Source organism: Vulpes lagopus, chromosome 9 (genome assembly GCF_018345385.1).
Source record: "Vulpes lagopus strain Blue_001 chromosome 9, ASM1834538v1, whole genome shotgun sequence".
Classification (NCBI taxonomy): Eukaryota; Metazoa; Chordata; class Mammalia; order Carnivora; family Canidae; genus Vulpes; species Vulpes lagopus.
Window position 1 is genome coordinate 35947363 of NC_054832.1, and position 14394 is coordinate 35961756.

A 14394-nucleotide genomic window follows, 5' to 3' on the forward strand; every position below is an offset into this window, starting at 1 on the left:
TCTCAGATGCCATGCACTGTGGTACATCACACGCAGATGGCACTTCAGGATGTGTGATTCTTGACTTTAAGTATTGGATTTCTGTTTTGTACATTGGATAACTTTGAGATTGAGGAACGGCACTTGCCCAGGTGAAGTGGCCCCTGCTCTTTGTCTGCCAAGCTGTGCGGAGGCTAATGCCTCTAAGGTGGACCCTAGGGAGACTGAACCTGGCTGTGCTTGCAAGATGCTGGTTGTGACCAGTGCCCTCTGAAGTCCTTGCCCGCAGTCCTGTCCCACGGTGAGGTTGCCTCCAGGCCTGGCAGCTTGCCCCTCTGCTTTTGAGTGCCACTCATCTCTCTGCCATGTGAAATGCCTGACCTGACTTTTCTCTGCACCTTTAGATAAATAAAACCAGTTTGATTTGTGCTCTGCTCTTGCCTACACCACCTTCCTCTAAGGGATTTAGAGAGACCTGCAAAGGAAACATTTTACCGGCTCATTCTGACCACGTGTTAAAGATGAGGCCATCCTGTGTAAGCGACACTGGACTCTATGAAAAGGATGCATGCATTTTTGCAAACATGCTGCCAGTATCAGATATGGCAGTGGACATCAGCCGTAGAATCTCCGTAGTATCTTACAAAAGAGCCTTCAGTGGGAGTGGAAATGCTCTATGAGCCTGTATGCACTAGTTTAGTCTTCTGCTCTGCCCCCCCCCCCCACCAGGTACTGACCCAGTCTAGTTCCTTCCGTATTCAGATTCTCTGTTTGTATCAGGCTGGCCTATTCATCACCTCTGACTACCTCACTTCCCCCTCCTGGGAAGACTTCTGCTTTCTGGCCCACTGGTCAGGGACCAGCCCTTTTTCAAGATCCATCTCTAGCCTCACCTCCTCTGGGAAGTCTTCCTTGATTGCGTGAGATGCTTTTCTCTGATTCCTGTGTCATTTCTTGTTTAGACCTTGTCATGGTCCTCTTTTTATGTATATACTTTGCTTCCCTTGGTTATTTAGTTTCAAAAGTCAAATATTTAAATGAAGGAATGAATGAAGTCTGTAGGCATAATATACACAGCACAGAATCCTTTAGTAGATGCTTACTGGAGATTTGGTAGAGGAGAAGGAAGAGGAGAAAAGGGGAAGAAGGGAGAGAAATGAGGGAGAGAAGGAAAAAGTAATGAAAATCTGCCACTCATTGGCTTCTAGGACCTTGGTTAAAGTCACTTCATCTCTCTGATCTCCAGGTTACTGCGATTGTCATGCAACTTTGATGTGAAGGTGGCAAGATGGCATGTTAATTGTGATGATGATTACCTCAAAGGGCTATTTTGAGGAACAAATGGAATAACATACAAGCTGCAGACTAATGTTCTTTGGTACCAGATGCCACAGTCTGGCTCTGAACTGTGACCCTTTATCTGGTAAACCTGGGGTTTTGATTCAAAGGACCCTTGGAGAGGTAGGATGGATAGGTCAGCTTTAGGAACTGACATTAGGAAGTACACCATTTGTGTCTGTAATTCCACCTCTCCCGGGTCATCACTTTGAGATAAGTATGGGGGGCTAGGAGTGCATAAGGTGGGGAAGGAAGTGATATTTTCCATTGGCCAGTGAAGTCCTCTTCAAGTTAAAAGGCAGAACTGTATGATGGAAAATCAGTGCAGCAGATTGTGCTGGGATTAAAAATATATATTATCTAAACATGGTCTTTCAAAAACAAAAACCCCAAACAAACAAAACATCTCATAATAAAAGAACAAAAGAGGTGTGTTTTCCTTTGGATATCTTTGAACAATTTTGGAAAGAGTCTTTGGGCTAAACTCTAATACCAGGTAATTCTTAGTATGCTATTTTAATAGCTAAACTGTGTGCTGAGACCAGTAGACAGGTTATATTCTGATGGAGTTGAAAAACTGGGGAGTCAGTGATTGATGTTTAGCAGACTTAACTACTCAGTTTATGATATGTTTATTTTCCCCCTTAGACCAGTTTTAGAGAGGGGAGGGGAAAGATTCCTTGAGAAGTCAGTTCAGGTTATAAAATCTGCTGGAAGAGTTTTTGGGCTGTGATGGGTATTAGAACCATAAGCCTTGGTGACTTTCCCCCCAGCTTTTGACTTTATGGTAGGGGCTTCCCCAAAATACTATACTCTCTTGCTTGTAGAAAACCCAGGCAGCTCTGGTGGCTCAAGGCTGCTGTGATTCAAACTAATTTGAGAGCATCTTCCACATTTGTGAATGCATGCCTAGGAAGACAAGTGCCTTTTAAAGGACACTTAATCCATTAATCAAGAAATAGTCTCATGTGAAGAAGACAATTCTCTGCTCCTATTAAATGGAATTAGCAGAGCTGGGGTACATATGTCCCAGGTTGTTTGAGCAGCCTTGTTGGTTTGATGCTCCAACTGGGGTGTCTTTGGACAGTGTTTAGCATAACAGGAAAATTACCTTGAATTAAAAAGAATTGTTGCTATAATATTTTCTATTACCAGATTTAAAGCAGGAAAGATTGCAAACTTCAATGGCTATAGGGGCCAGGCAGGTGATTTAAATGAGAGGCATGGATCAGGTCAGAGGCAATGGGGACTGGTGGGTACTGCTTAAGCTTCCTTTATAGGGGATGATTACTTGAGGAATGTAAACCCAGTGATTCCAGAACCTCTGATTTTGCAAGAAGCCAGAACATCAGGTTTTTCTTTTTTAAAATAACCTTATTTTTGTGGACCAGTTATAGATTTATAGAATAATTGCAAAGATAGTACAGAGAGTTCCCATATATCCCTGCACTCGGTTTGTCCTGTTGTTTTCCATGGAACAATTGTAACAATTAATGAGTGAATATTAATACATTAAGTATGGCCTACAATTCAGCTATATTTCTTTAGTATTAGCCTAATGTCCTATATCTTCCCTAGCATCCCATTACATTTACTTGTCTGCTTACACTCCTCTTGACTATGTCAGTTCCTCAGACTTTCCTTGTTTTTACTGGCCATTTTGAGGTGCACTAGTCAGTTATTTTGGGAGGTATCCTTCTGTTAGAATCTGATGTTTTTCACATTACTGGGTTGGGGTTATGTAAGACCTCAGAGGTCAATGTCATTCTTCTCACATCACAGGAAGAGTACCTACCATCAACATGACTTAGCACTGTGGATGCTCACCTTGATCACCTGACTGAGGCTGTGTTTGTCAGGTTGGACCACTATAAAGTTACTCTTTTTCCTCCTTTTCCAAAGTATACCCTTTGGAAGGAAGTCAGTATGTGTAGTCCACGCTTAAAGAGTAGGGATTAATGCTCCATCTCCTTGTGGGGTGAATATCTACATAAATTATAAGGATTCTTCACAGATTTGTCTCTTCTCTCATATTTATTTATTCAGTAACTTATTTTTTTAAAAGATTTATTTATTTATTCATGATAGACGCGGGGGGGGCGGGGGACACAGGCAGAGGGAGAAGCAGGCTCCATGCCGAGAGCCTGACGCGGGACTCGATCCCGGGACTCCAGGATCGCGCCCTGGGCCAAAGGCAGGGGCTAAACCGCTGAGCCACCCAGGGATCCCCTATTCAGTAATTTATATCTGCATAGACACCTGGATATTTACTTTATGCTTTGGGTTATACTTCAGTACTGCCTTAATTTTGTTATTTTAGTGGTTCCAGCTTTGACCCATGGGAGCTCTTTGTCTGCTCTTGTGCCTCTTTGACACACAGCCATTGTTGGGTTTTTTTTTTTTAAGTACTTTCTTGTTTTCTGGTGCTACAAAATGCTCCAGACTCCTTTTATATATATCTCTTGCTTTGGTCATGGTTGCTTTAGTTGGGGAATGGTTAAGAGAAACCAAGATCTTGGACTAGGTATGGTATGTTCGTTGTTACTGTAGTATTGTTGTTTCTAGGCCCTCTTTGCTGATGGAGCAAGGAAATATGTGTATACACATACCTATAAATATTTTTATATGTAGCCATATGCATCTATGTTAAGCCAAATATGAGTTCATACCAATATCTCCAACTATAATCTGTCACCACATGGATCATTCTAGCCTACTCCTCTTGCTTATCGGAATACTCTTCAGTATTGAAAAACCTGACTCCCATCACCTGTCATCCATTTGCCTAATTATCTTACCTACAGGCAGGCATTTGCTAACCTTTCTAGATCTTAGACCAATGCTGTCCAATTTTCTGCACTGATAGAAATGCTCTATGTTTGCTTTGTCCAATTCAGTATCAATTTGCCATAAATACAAATGAGTATGTGGCTAGTACAACTGAGGAACTGAATTGTAGATTTTATTTCATTTTAATTGATTTAAGTTTAAGTAGTCACAGGTGGCTTAGTGGACATCATATTAAGTGGCATAGCTCTCGGCCATTTTAAAGATACTGGTTTTTCCTTGAGTGAGATAGGAAGCCATGAAGGATTTTGAGCAGGGCAATAGATTGATCCAGCTTACCTTTTTTAGAATGTTACTTGAGGTGCTGTATTAAGAATAAATTGAAGAGGGTTAAGGGCAGAAGTAGAGAGATCTGTTGTAAAGCTGCTGCAATAATGGGGCAAAGAGAGGACAGTGGTTTGAACCAGGGTGATGGCAGTGGGGGTGGAGAGGATTGGTAAGATTCTTGATGTATTTTGAAGCCACGGCCTATGCAAAGTTAATATTCACCAGATACTGTATTTGTCATAAAAGCCATGGACTTAAAATTCTTATCTCTTTCTCTTAAATCTGTTTTCATTTTCTTTAAGGCACTGACTAGGGTAATAGTAAGAGCTTTCACCCTTCTTCTCCAGGCATACCATGTTAAAATCTGATTCCTGACTAGTTTCTCCCTTTATGTATTTGTTTGTTTTTGTGTGTTTATTTATTTATTTAAAGATTTACTTATTTCAGAGAGAGTGGGAAGAGGGGCAGAGGGAGAGAGAAATCTCCAGCAGGCTGACCATGGAGCCCAGTGCGGGCTTGATCTCCGACCCTGAGATCATGACCTGAGCCAAAGTTAAGAGTCAGAGGCTTAAATGACTGAGCCATTCAGGCACCCCTCCTTTCTCATATTTTAAAGAGAATGATGCCATGCCTCATCTGCATCTGCATAGGGCTGGAATGAGGGAAGATGCACTTTTGATTATCTTAATTTAAATCATATTCTTCATAAATCCGCTATTTTGCTTACATAAAAATAATTACCATCTTGGTCTTGGATCAACATTTGGGTGAGTGGGAGGGTGGGAAGGGGCCTCACTGGGTTTCTACTGGCATCATATGTCAGCCTTATAGGAATTTTATATACCAGCACTGTTCAATAGAAATACAGTATGAGGGGATCCCTGGGTGGCGCAGCGGTTTGGCGCCTGCCTTTGGCCCAGGGCGCGATCCTGGAGACCCGGGATCGAATCCCACGTCAGGCTCCTGGTGCATGGAGCCTGCTTCTCCCTCTGCCTGTGTCTCTGCCTCTCTCTCTCACTGTGTGCCTATCATAAATAAATAAAAATTAAAAAAAAAAAAAAAAAAAAGAAATACAGTATGAGCCACATATGTAATTTAAAATTTTCTGGTAGCCCAATTAAAAAGCATAAAAAGAAACAGTGAAATTAATTTTAATATACTTTATTTAATCGAGCATATAAAATATTATCATTTTAACATATCAATATAAGAAAATACTAGCAAAATATTTTACTTTTTTAAATTTTTGTACTAAGTTTGGTAGTCAAGAGTGTATTTTATACTGATGGCATATCTCAATTCGGGACTAGCCATATTCCCAGTGCTCATTAGCACTGGCTGGTGGATAACATATCAGATAGCATGCTGTAAACATCTGCTATATGTTCAGATTTGATGGTGGGGTGGAGAATTAAATTCCTGTCATCATTGGTATCACAGATGCTATTGAAGAATTAATTGAAGAAACATTGTATGGTGTGAGTGGTAGGCAGTCTTGCAAAAACAAGTGAAAAATGAAAATGTATCCCAGATCTACCAAACTCAGACTGGAGAGGTCAGTTTGTAGTATGTCTAGTCTAATAGTATCTTCAGAAAGCGATCCTGAAATAAACTCTTCCTTAAGAAAATCAAAGCATCACCTTTTCCTCCTTTTGGTCACCAGGAAGGGTTAATTTTCAATTAAGTACTAGAATGAGACTTGTCCCAAGAGGAGGCTTTGGTGTCTCATCAACCTTGAATTGGAGATTCTTTGTCTTAACTGTGTTTTCTGGATCTTTCAGCTGAGGCGGGTCTTTGGAAATAGCCTGCCACCCTTTCCACCAAAGTACTATCTTGCAATGACCGCCTCCATGGCTAATGAGAGAAGGGACCAGCTGGAACAATATTTGCAGAATGGTATGTATTTAGATTTTATTTTTATAGATTTCTTGAGATACGGATCACACACTGTAAAATTCACGCATTTAAAGTGTGCAATACAGGGCCACCAGGGGGCTCAGTCAGTTAAGCATCCACCTTCAGCTCAGGTCATGTTCCCCGGGTCCTGGAATCAAGACCCAGGTCAGGCTCCCTGCTTAGTGGAGAGCCTGCTTCTCTCCCCACTCCTCCTGCTTGTGCCCACTCTCTCTCTCTCTCTCTCTGTCAAATAAATTTTTAAAATCGTTAAAAAAATAAATTGTGCAATTCAGTGCTTTTTAGTATATTTACAGAATTGTGTAATCATCCACCATGATCTAACTTGAGAACATTTTTGTCAAAAATAAACCTCATACCTAATATCATTCACTCCTTAGTCTTCTCCCCCACATACCTCTACCACCCCCATACTGATTTCTTCCTTTATAGATTTGCCTGTTCTGAACATTTAATATAAATGGAATCATACAAAATATGGCCTTGTATTGGTTTTAAAAATACTCTGTTTCTCAGATTTGCCCCTGGGTGTTGTATGTTGGCTTTGATTATAGAAGTCAAAGCCATATTACCTGGACTGAGACCGAAATAGAGGGATGAGATGAATTATTTTCCTGAAAGCTCTCAGCAGATACCAGAGATGTTTATCAGACATGCCAGAAATGAGTTTCTGCCTCTGTCCTTGCCAGGGACCCTCAGAGGTCTGCTGTCCCCTGGTGAGGCTTGCAGGACCATAGTCTCTGCCCATTGCCTGCATCCTATGAACACTGTGCACAGAAAAACTGTGGTTGGCAAAACTGAACCCTCTTAAAAAGAGGGGGTTTGGGAGAAATAGCAAAATTGACATTAAACTATTTAAAGATTTTGAGAAGGAGAAAATAGTATATACACAAAATATTTTAAAAATAGAACTTGTCAGAAGAGTGTACAATGAAAGGTACGTTCCCTTCCAGATCAGCCCCACAGGCCTCTAGAAGTACGTACTGTTACAAGCGGCTTATAGGTTCCATGGAAAAATTTTTTGTGTCTACTGATGTGTATGCATCCCTGTTTGTTAAATACAAATTGAAATGTACTCCATATACTTTTCGGTACCTGACTCTCAAAAACTTTATTCTGAAAGAATTTCTGACTTACAAAAAAAGATGCAGGAATAACACACAGAGTTTCTGTAGTCTTCACCCAGATTTCCCAAATGCTAACATTTTACACTTGCTTTACCACCTCTCCTCAATTTTATGAGTATGCATAGGTATATTATATATATATTTTTTGAGAGGCCTGTGTTACACAAGCCACTTTCCCCTTAAATACTTCTGTGTGTGTTCCCTAACATCAAGGACATTCTCTTCTAAACCAGTGTAGTTATCAAAATCAGGTGATTAACACTGATACATGTTAGCTAATCTAGAGACTTTTTTCAAACTACACCAGTTATCTCACTGATATCCTTCATAACTTAAGAAAAAATGGTAGTTTCTTCTGTGAGTTGATTTTTCCATCTTAAAATATATATTTTACAGACCATTCTAGATCAGCAATTATAAACTTCTTCAATTATAAACTTATTTCTCATGGCTGCACATATTTCCTTAAAGATAGTACATAAACATTCTAGAAGTCATTTATTTCCCATTCATTTTTTGTAATGGAAAATATGCCTCTTTTGAACGTGTTAAATAAGCCTTCTCAAACTCAAAATGTAATACCTGTTGAATTTTTCTTCTCTCTTGGTTTGATTTCTCATGTCTTAGTGAAATACTCCTTTAACTATGGGCCTTTTCGCAAGGATCACAGTGCCTAAAGGGTTGCTTTTCTAGACCTGGCCTTTGCGTACTTCATGGGGGTTTAGCTCCTGCATCCTCTGGCAAGAGAGAGCAAGGGAACTCAGTGTTGTGACTGAGACCTGGGCTCCAGAGTCAGATCCAGAATCAAATCCTAGGTTTGTACTTTACTGGTTGTGTGACCTTGGTCAAGACATTTATGTTCTCTGAGCTTCAGTGTCTATCTGTAAAATGGAGATAATATTCACCTCAGGGTTTGTTGTGAAAATTAAATGAACTAAAATATACAAGTGCTTAGCATTGTAGCTGGTCCTTAACAGTTGCACAGTAAATACTAATTGGATGAACCCTTTTTTCAACAGCTTTCCTCATCTCCAAGAATCCATGCTAATAAGCATACTGTTAATTTGCATATATACCGCATATATTCCAGAAAATAAGACAAGGGCTCCCCCCACCCCCAAGCAGAAAATACCTCCCTTAAAAAAGAGAGAATACCTTTTTTTTAAAAAGGTTTTATTTATTTATTCATGAGAGACACACAGAGAGAGGCAGAGACATAGGCAGAGGGAGAAGCAGGCTCCATGCAGGGAGCCTGATGCAGGTCTCGATCCAAGGACCCTGGGATCATGACCTGAGCCAAAAGCAAATGTGCAACCACTGAACCACCCAGGCATCCCAAGAGAATTCACCTTTTATAAAAAGATTCTCATAATACAGAGACTTTCTTTTCCTTATTTTCTTTTGAAAAATGTTGCATTTGGGGGGAAAGATACAACTCCAAATGACTTCAGTAAGTACTCATTTTGAATGCTGGTAGGAGCTACATCATGAAATCAATTGAAACAGCTACCAAAACAAGAAAGGAAAGGAAAGAAGGAAGGAGGGGAGAGGGAAGGAAAGAAGGATGGAAGGAAAGAAAGAAAAAAAGAGAGAAAAAGAGAAGAAAGAAAAGGAGAGGGAAGGGAAAGAGAAAGACATCTGCTACAGATTTAGTAAGTATCTAGGTTTGGCTAGAGGGCAGGTTCCAGGAGAGACATTATGGGAAGAAGGGTAAGAATTGAGGAAAGCAGGCTGGGGAGCGCCTCATGGGGGAGTCTGGACTCTTCAGGGGAAAGTCTCTGCCCCTCTTCTCTGGCCACAGCACCTGAATATTGGTATCTGAACTTTAAAAACTACGAGGGTAAATTACTCTTATAGAAGAGTAGAAAACTTTAAGTTTCTAGGACAGCCTTCTAATAATTTTTCTGGGGATAACCTCTTGAGAGCTTCTGGTAAGAGAGATCCTCTCAATCAGCGTTTCTTGGTTGATTTCAAATTAAGAAATTGTCTTGCCAAAGTAGAAGTCCAGGTCCAAGTTTTAAGACCTTTTTGCTTTTCACATTAAGTTCATCATCATCCTGGAAGGGCAGCACGCTGGATGGGGAGTGATATGGAGCTGTGGGACTAAAGTGAGACTCCTGGGCCTGATATGATGGGTTTATGTTGCTGTCAAGGCTGCCTTGAGGAGGCAAGCTTTGTGGCTTTTCATGTTTTTGACAGGTCATAGCATCACTGCCCAAGGAGGCAGGGTTGTACTGGCAAGGCCTTCAGCATTCCCTGGGGGATAGAGCAATTTAACAGAGAAGTCAACTCAGCCCTGTGCTAACTGGATCACCATCTATATTTTTCAGTAACTGTGGACCCAAACATGTTGAGGAGTGATGTCTTCGTTGACTTTTTAAAACTCATACAGTTGGTAAGTGTGCTCTTCTTTTTTTAAGATCATGATTTTACTGCTGGACATGTCTCTTAGTTACCATGTGCATGTTTCTGGCCATTGACCCCACATGGGATAAAATCTATTCGTTCACAGTAACTGGAGGATGGTTCCTATTTTGTTTTGTTTTGGTTTTTGGAGGTTTAGATTCTTGATGGAAAATAAGCGTGTCACTCAACCTTGGAACTCATCTTAATTTTTTTTTTTTGTAACTCATCTTAATTAAGCAGATATCTTTTTAATCCTGTAGCCTAAGCACTGTATATCTCTGGCCATGGGGAAGAGAACCTTTCATCAGTAAGGGCCCCCACAACAACTCTGGGACCTTCCATCTCTCGCTGGAATCAAGAGTGCCACAATAAAGACATCAAGATAGCAATAAGAGCCATCCCAACTGATACTTGTATATTCTCTGCTCCTAACTTTTTTGTAAATGGGTCACAGAGAAAAGTCAGAGATGACATCGTGCAACTCCCTTTCCTTTGTTGGTCTTCAGAACCGCCGGCCTCTTGCCCTGTAGAGGCTGGAAGTTTGCCAAGTAGGCTTGGTCAGCACACCACTTATTCTTGTTATACACAGGGGAACATGTTTATGCCTACAAGTATGTTCTTGACTGAATGGAAAGCGTTGAGAAGATTAAAGTCATAAGAATAACATGATATTATTGAACCGGATCCCTAACTAAGGGAGGAATGATACTTTGATGGAATTTGTAAGAACTGGGAGCAAATTTCATTTATTCAGTGGGTCAATTGTGTAGGTATACTAAGTGGATCATTCAACTTGAGAAGTGACCCTGGGGTCTTCCATGGTGTCACTATTCCTATTTTCACATATATTTGATGGCTTAAAAAATATGTGCTTTCTTTTTCTTTGGAAAGTTTGTTGTTGAGGTGTTGATGGTTGTAAAACTCAAACAGCACAAAAAGGCATATGATCCCACCACAAACCTCCAGCACCCCTTTTCAGAGACAACTGTTTCCAGTTTAATATGTGTTCTTTCTACACGTTTCTGTGCATCTACATGTGTTCATATGTATGCATATCCTTTATGTTTTACAAATAAGCACAAATTCCATGCACTTACAGAGACTGGTTTGTTTAATTCTGCATCTTGTACATTGTTCTCCATCAATACACAGAGGTGCGTTTGGCCTCAATTCTGTCATCTTTTTTGGGCACATTATGGCTTTTGCTTTCAGTGCTCTTTAAAAACCACTCATGGGCTGTCAGTGTTTTGGAGATTTGTTCTGAGTGCCTTTTTTCTTTTTCTGATAATTTGAAAGATTTCTACCTGGTTTTAGTTCCGTTAGTGTCTTACCTTACCTTGCTTCCTCTGATGAGATATTCCCTCTTGCAAGGGCTTTATTTTTCTCTTCTGTTTCTTCTGTCAACTTTGCCAGATGACTTTTATATCTTTGCTATCTTACCTCTTTTTTTGAGGCCTCCATCTGTTCTTTGAGGTCTTAGTTCAGAGAAGCCATATTTTTACTAATACATCTGTCATTGTCATCTCCTTAGTGCCATGGTTTGGGGAATATATTTTTTACCTTTAGTTGGCCACGATTCCTCCCTCCTTCCCCACAGGAATTGTGCCAAGGGCTCTTTCTATTTCTTCTCAGGCAATCACTCAGCTTTGGAAGGGGCTGTGCTTTGTGAGCCAGCTGACACACAGTGTTAGAGCGGGGGAGCTAGGGTTGAGGCATTTGACTCTATTATACTCCTGAATCCTACCTCTTGTTTCTGAGCACTTTCTCTAGCGTTCTGCCTGGGGGCTGGGCAGTGTGTCTAGCAGTGAAGCCATAGCTATAGTTCCACACATGACAACCTAGCAATTGAACCTCCTTACTGACTAAATAGTCTCAGGACTGGCTGAGTAGTTAAGAGTGCAAGGTCAGGAGTGAGATGACCCAGATTTAAATTTGGGCTGCCCAACTTTCAATTTGTATGGCTTGGGGCAATTTACTTAGCCTCTTTGTATTTCAGTTTCCCCATCTGTAAAATGGGGAGAATTTTAAAACAACCTCTGCCTCACAGGGTTGTTTTGAGAATTCAGTAAGCCTTCAATCTCTCTTTCTTTCTCTTTTTAAGGTTTTATTTATTCATGAGAGGCACAGAGAGAGGCAGAAATAGGCAGAGGGAGAGGCAGGCTCACTGTGGGGAGCCTGATGCGGGACTCGATCCCAGGACCCCGGGATCATGACCTGAGCTAAAGGCAGACGCTCAACCACTGAGCCACCCAGGTACTCCCTTCAATATCTCTTAAATATCTCTTAAAGCACTTAAATATTATTTGGCAAACTTAACACTTAGGAAGTATGTGCTACCATTAGCACCAGTCCTTTCTTCTCTTCCCAACAATGCTGAGAGACTGCTTTCTGCAAAGATAGTGCATCTGCACATTTTTTTGGCCTCCCCTGCCACCAGGTAGTGTGAAATGGGCCTGCAGTTGGGCTCCCTAATCACACTAGGCCCTGGTGATTAACGGCTTTAAGGCAGCTTCTGTGTGACCTACATTCTCTGGCACCTCAACACCCCTGCTTCTCCCCTCCCTGGCCAGGTCTGATTTTCTTTTTTTTTCTTTTTCTTTTTTAATTTTTATTTATTTATGATAGTCACAGAGAGAGAGAGAGAGAGAGAGAGAGAGAGAGAGAGAGAGAGAGAGAGAGAGAGAGAGGGGCAGGCAGAGACATAGGCAGAGGGAGAAGCAGGCTCCATGCACCGGGAGCCTGATGTCGGATTTGATCCCGGGTCTCCAGGATCGCGCCCTGGGCCAAAGGCAGGCGCCAAACCGCTGCGCCACCCAGGGATCCCCAGGTCTGATTTTCACTACACTTGGCAGCCCCTCTACAAATCCCGTTAGTGGTTCAGGCTCGGGACAATTTTCAACTTCTTCAAGGATGATTTTCCTTCCGCTCATTTTCTGTTTGTCTCTAGAAGAGAGCAGGACAGAAGTAACTTTACTTCTAAAGCTATTTATAAAGGACGTTGATGATTTTTAAAAAGACACTTAAGTCAGGAAGGTGGTTCTGTGTTCATTGCGTCCCTGTCCTACTTCATGCTGTCCTTTATCATTCATACGTTGAACAAATGTGTAGTGAATGCCTGCTGCGAGCCAACACTGCTCTGGAGGCTGGGGAGACACCAGTAAATAGCACCCCGTCCAGCTCACAGAGTCTGGGAAACTGTCTTGTTGGGGAAACAAACGTCACTGGGCACAGCACTAAATGTAACAAGTTCTGTGAGACAGGACCACACACCATGCGTGCTATGCTGCTGGGCATGACCCCGGGGAAGGTGAGGGCTGTGTTGACCTTTCTGTCCTCTCAACCCCGGTGCAGCATTTGTGAATCCTGCCACTCTGCTTACCCCAGTGTGATGTACGAATATCATTCCGTATGTGTGCCCTGGTGAGGAAAGGGCTGGGACACACTGCCATGGATGAGAGCATGTCTGGGAGACCTTCTAATGGAAGAGACAATTGAGCTGGAAGATTTCTCGGGTGGGCAGGGAAGTAAGATTATACTCTAGATTTTTCTTCCCATTAGGGACAAAACAACAAACCACATAGATATCTGGTGGTCTAGAAGACTCAGGACTGATATTAGTAAAAGTGAAGCCAGTAGCCGCGTAGTATTGGGGGTGAGTCTACCCCAACTTCCAGCAGATCCTCCCCTGACTACCTTTCAGGGCCAGAGCGATGTATTGGCAGTAAATAGATGCAGTCAATGCAGGAGAGATTTGGCTTATGGAGCTTGCAGCAAGATGCTCCTGCAGAACATACAGGAACTGGAGAACTGGAATGAGCAGTGGTGATGTGTAGATTTGCTGAATGTGAAAGGAGCCTGAGGAACGGGGATTATTGTAAATTGAGGTAGGAACAGCAGTTGCCTACCTCAGTATACAGGCCTACATATCTTCACTGCTCCTGATAAGTGGTTGACCTGCAGTTGCCAAGTGATTATTGCCATGTAATCACATGCTCCCAGGCCTGGCTCTCCAGGGTCAGCAGTACAAGAGCATCTTCTCTCTGGGCGAGGACATAGGACATTAGAAATGTGAATGTGTGCAACCTCCCTGGTACCCCTCTGAGGAAAGCCTTCGTCAAGGATTATCATATGCAAGTTGCAAAAACAAGAGGAGTTTCCCTCCATAGGGTGATTTAATCTGGGTGAGGCCTGGTCTCATTTATCCTCTATAACTTGTGGAAGGAGGTGTTATTAGGATCTCTTGTTCAAGTTAAGTAATGTGTCTGAGGGCACATATCTCATAAGTAAAAGAGCTGGGATCTAAACCCAGGGAGCCTGGATACAGAGCCATTAGTTCCATTGATGTTATGTGATATTTCTAGAATGATGGTAGCTCACCCAGTCCTGCCCTAACCATGTACCGCTTGTTTTGTGTCCCTAGACTCCATTGACTTACTACATTCTATGTTTTTGTTTTTTTTTTCATTCTATGTTTTTGCCCTGTGATCACCTTGGAGATAAAGGGAAGTTTGAAAAG

General features: G+C 41.7%; 1 protein-coding gene across 1 annotated transcript in view; it reads left to right on the forward strand.

Annotated features, from left to right (window-relative positions):
- SNX31 (sorting nexin 31) overlaps positions 1-14394 on the forward strand; it is a 59969-nt gene that overhangs the window by 3736 nt on the left and 41839 nt on the right. Inside the window, exons 3-4 of the mRNA XM_041768435.1 lie at positions 6213-6327; positions 9803-9867. Coding sequence (XP_041624369.1) covers positions 6213-6327; positions 9803-9867 — 180 coding nt within the window. The remainder of the gene's footprint in view (positions 1-6212; positions 6328-9802; positions 9868-14394) is intronic.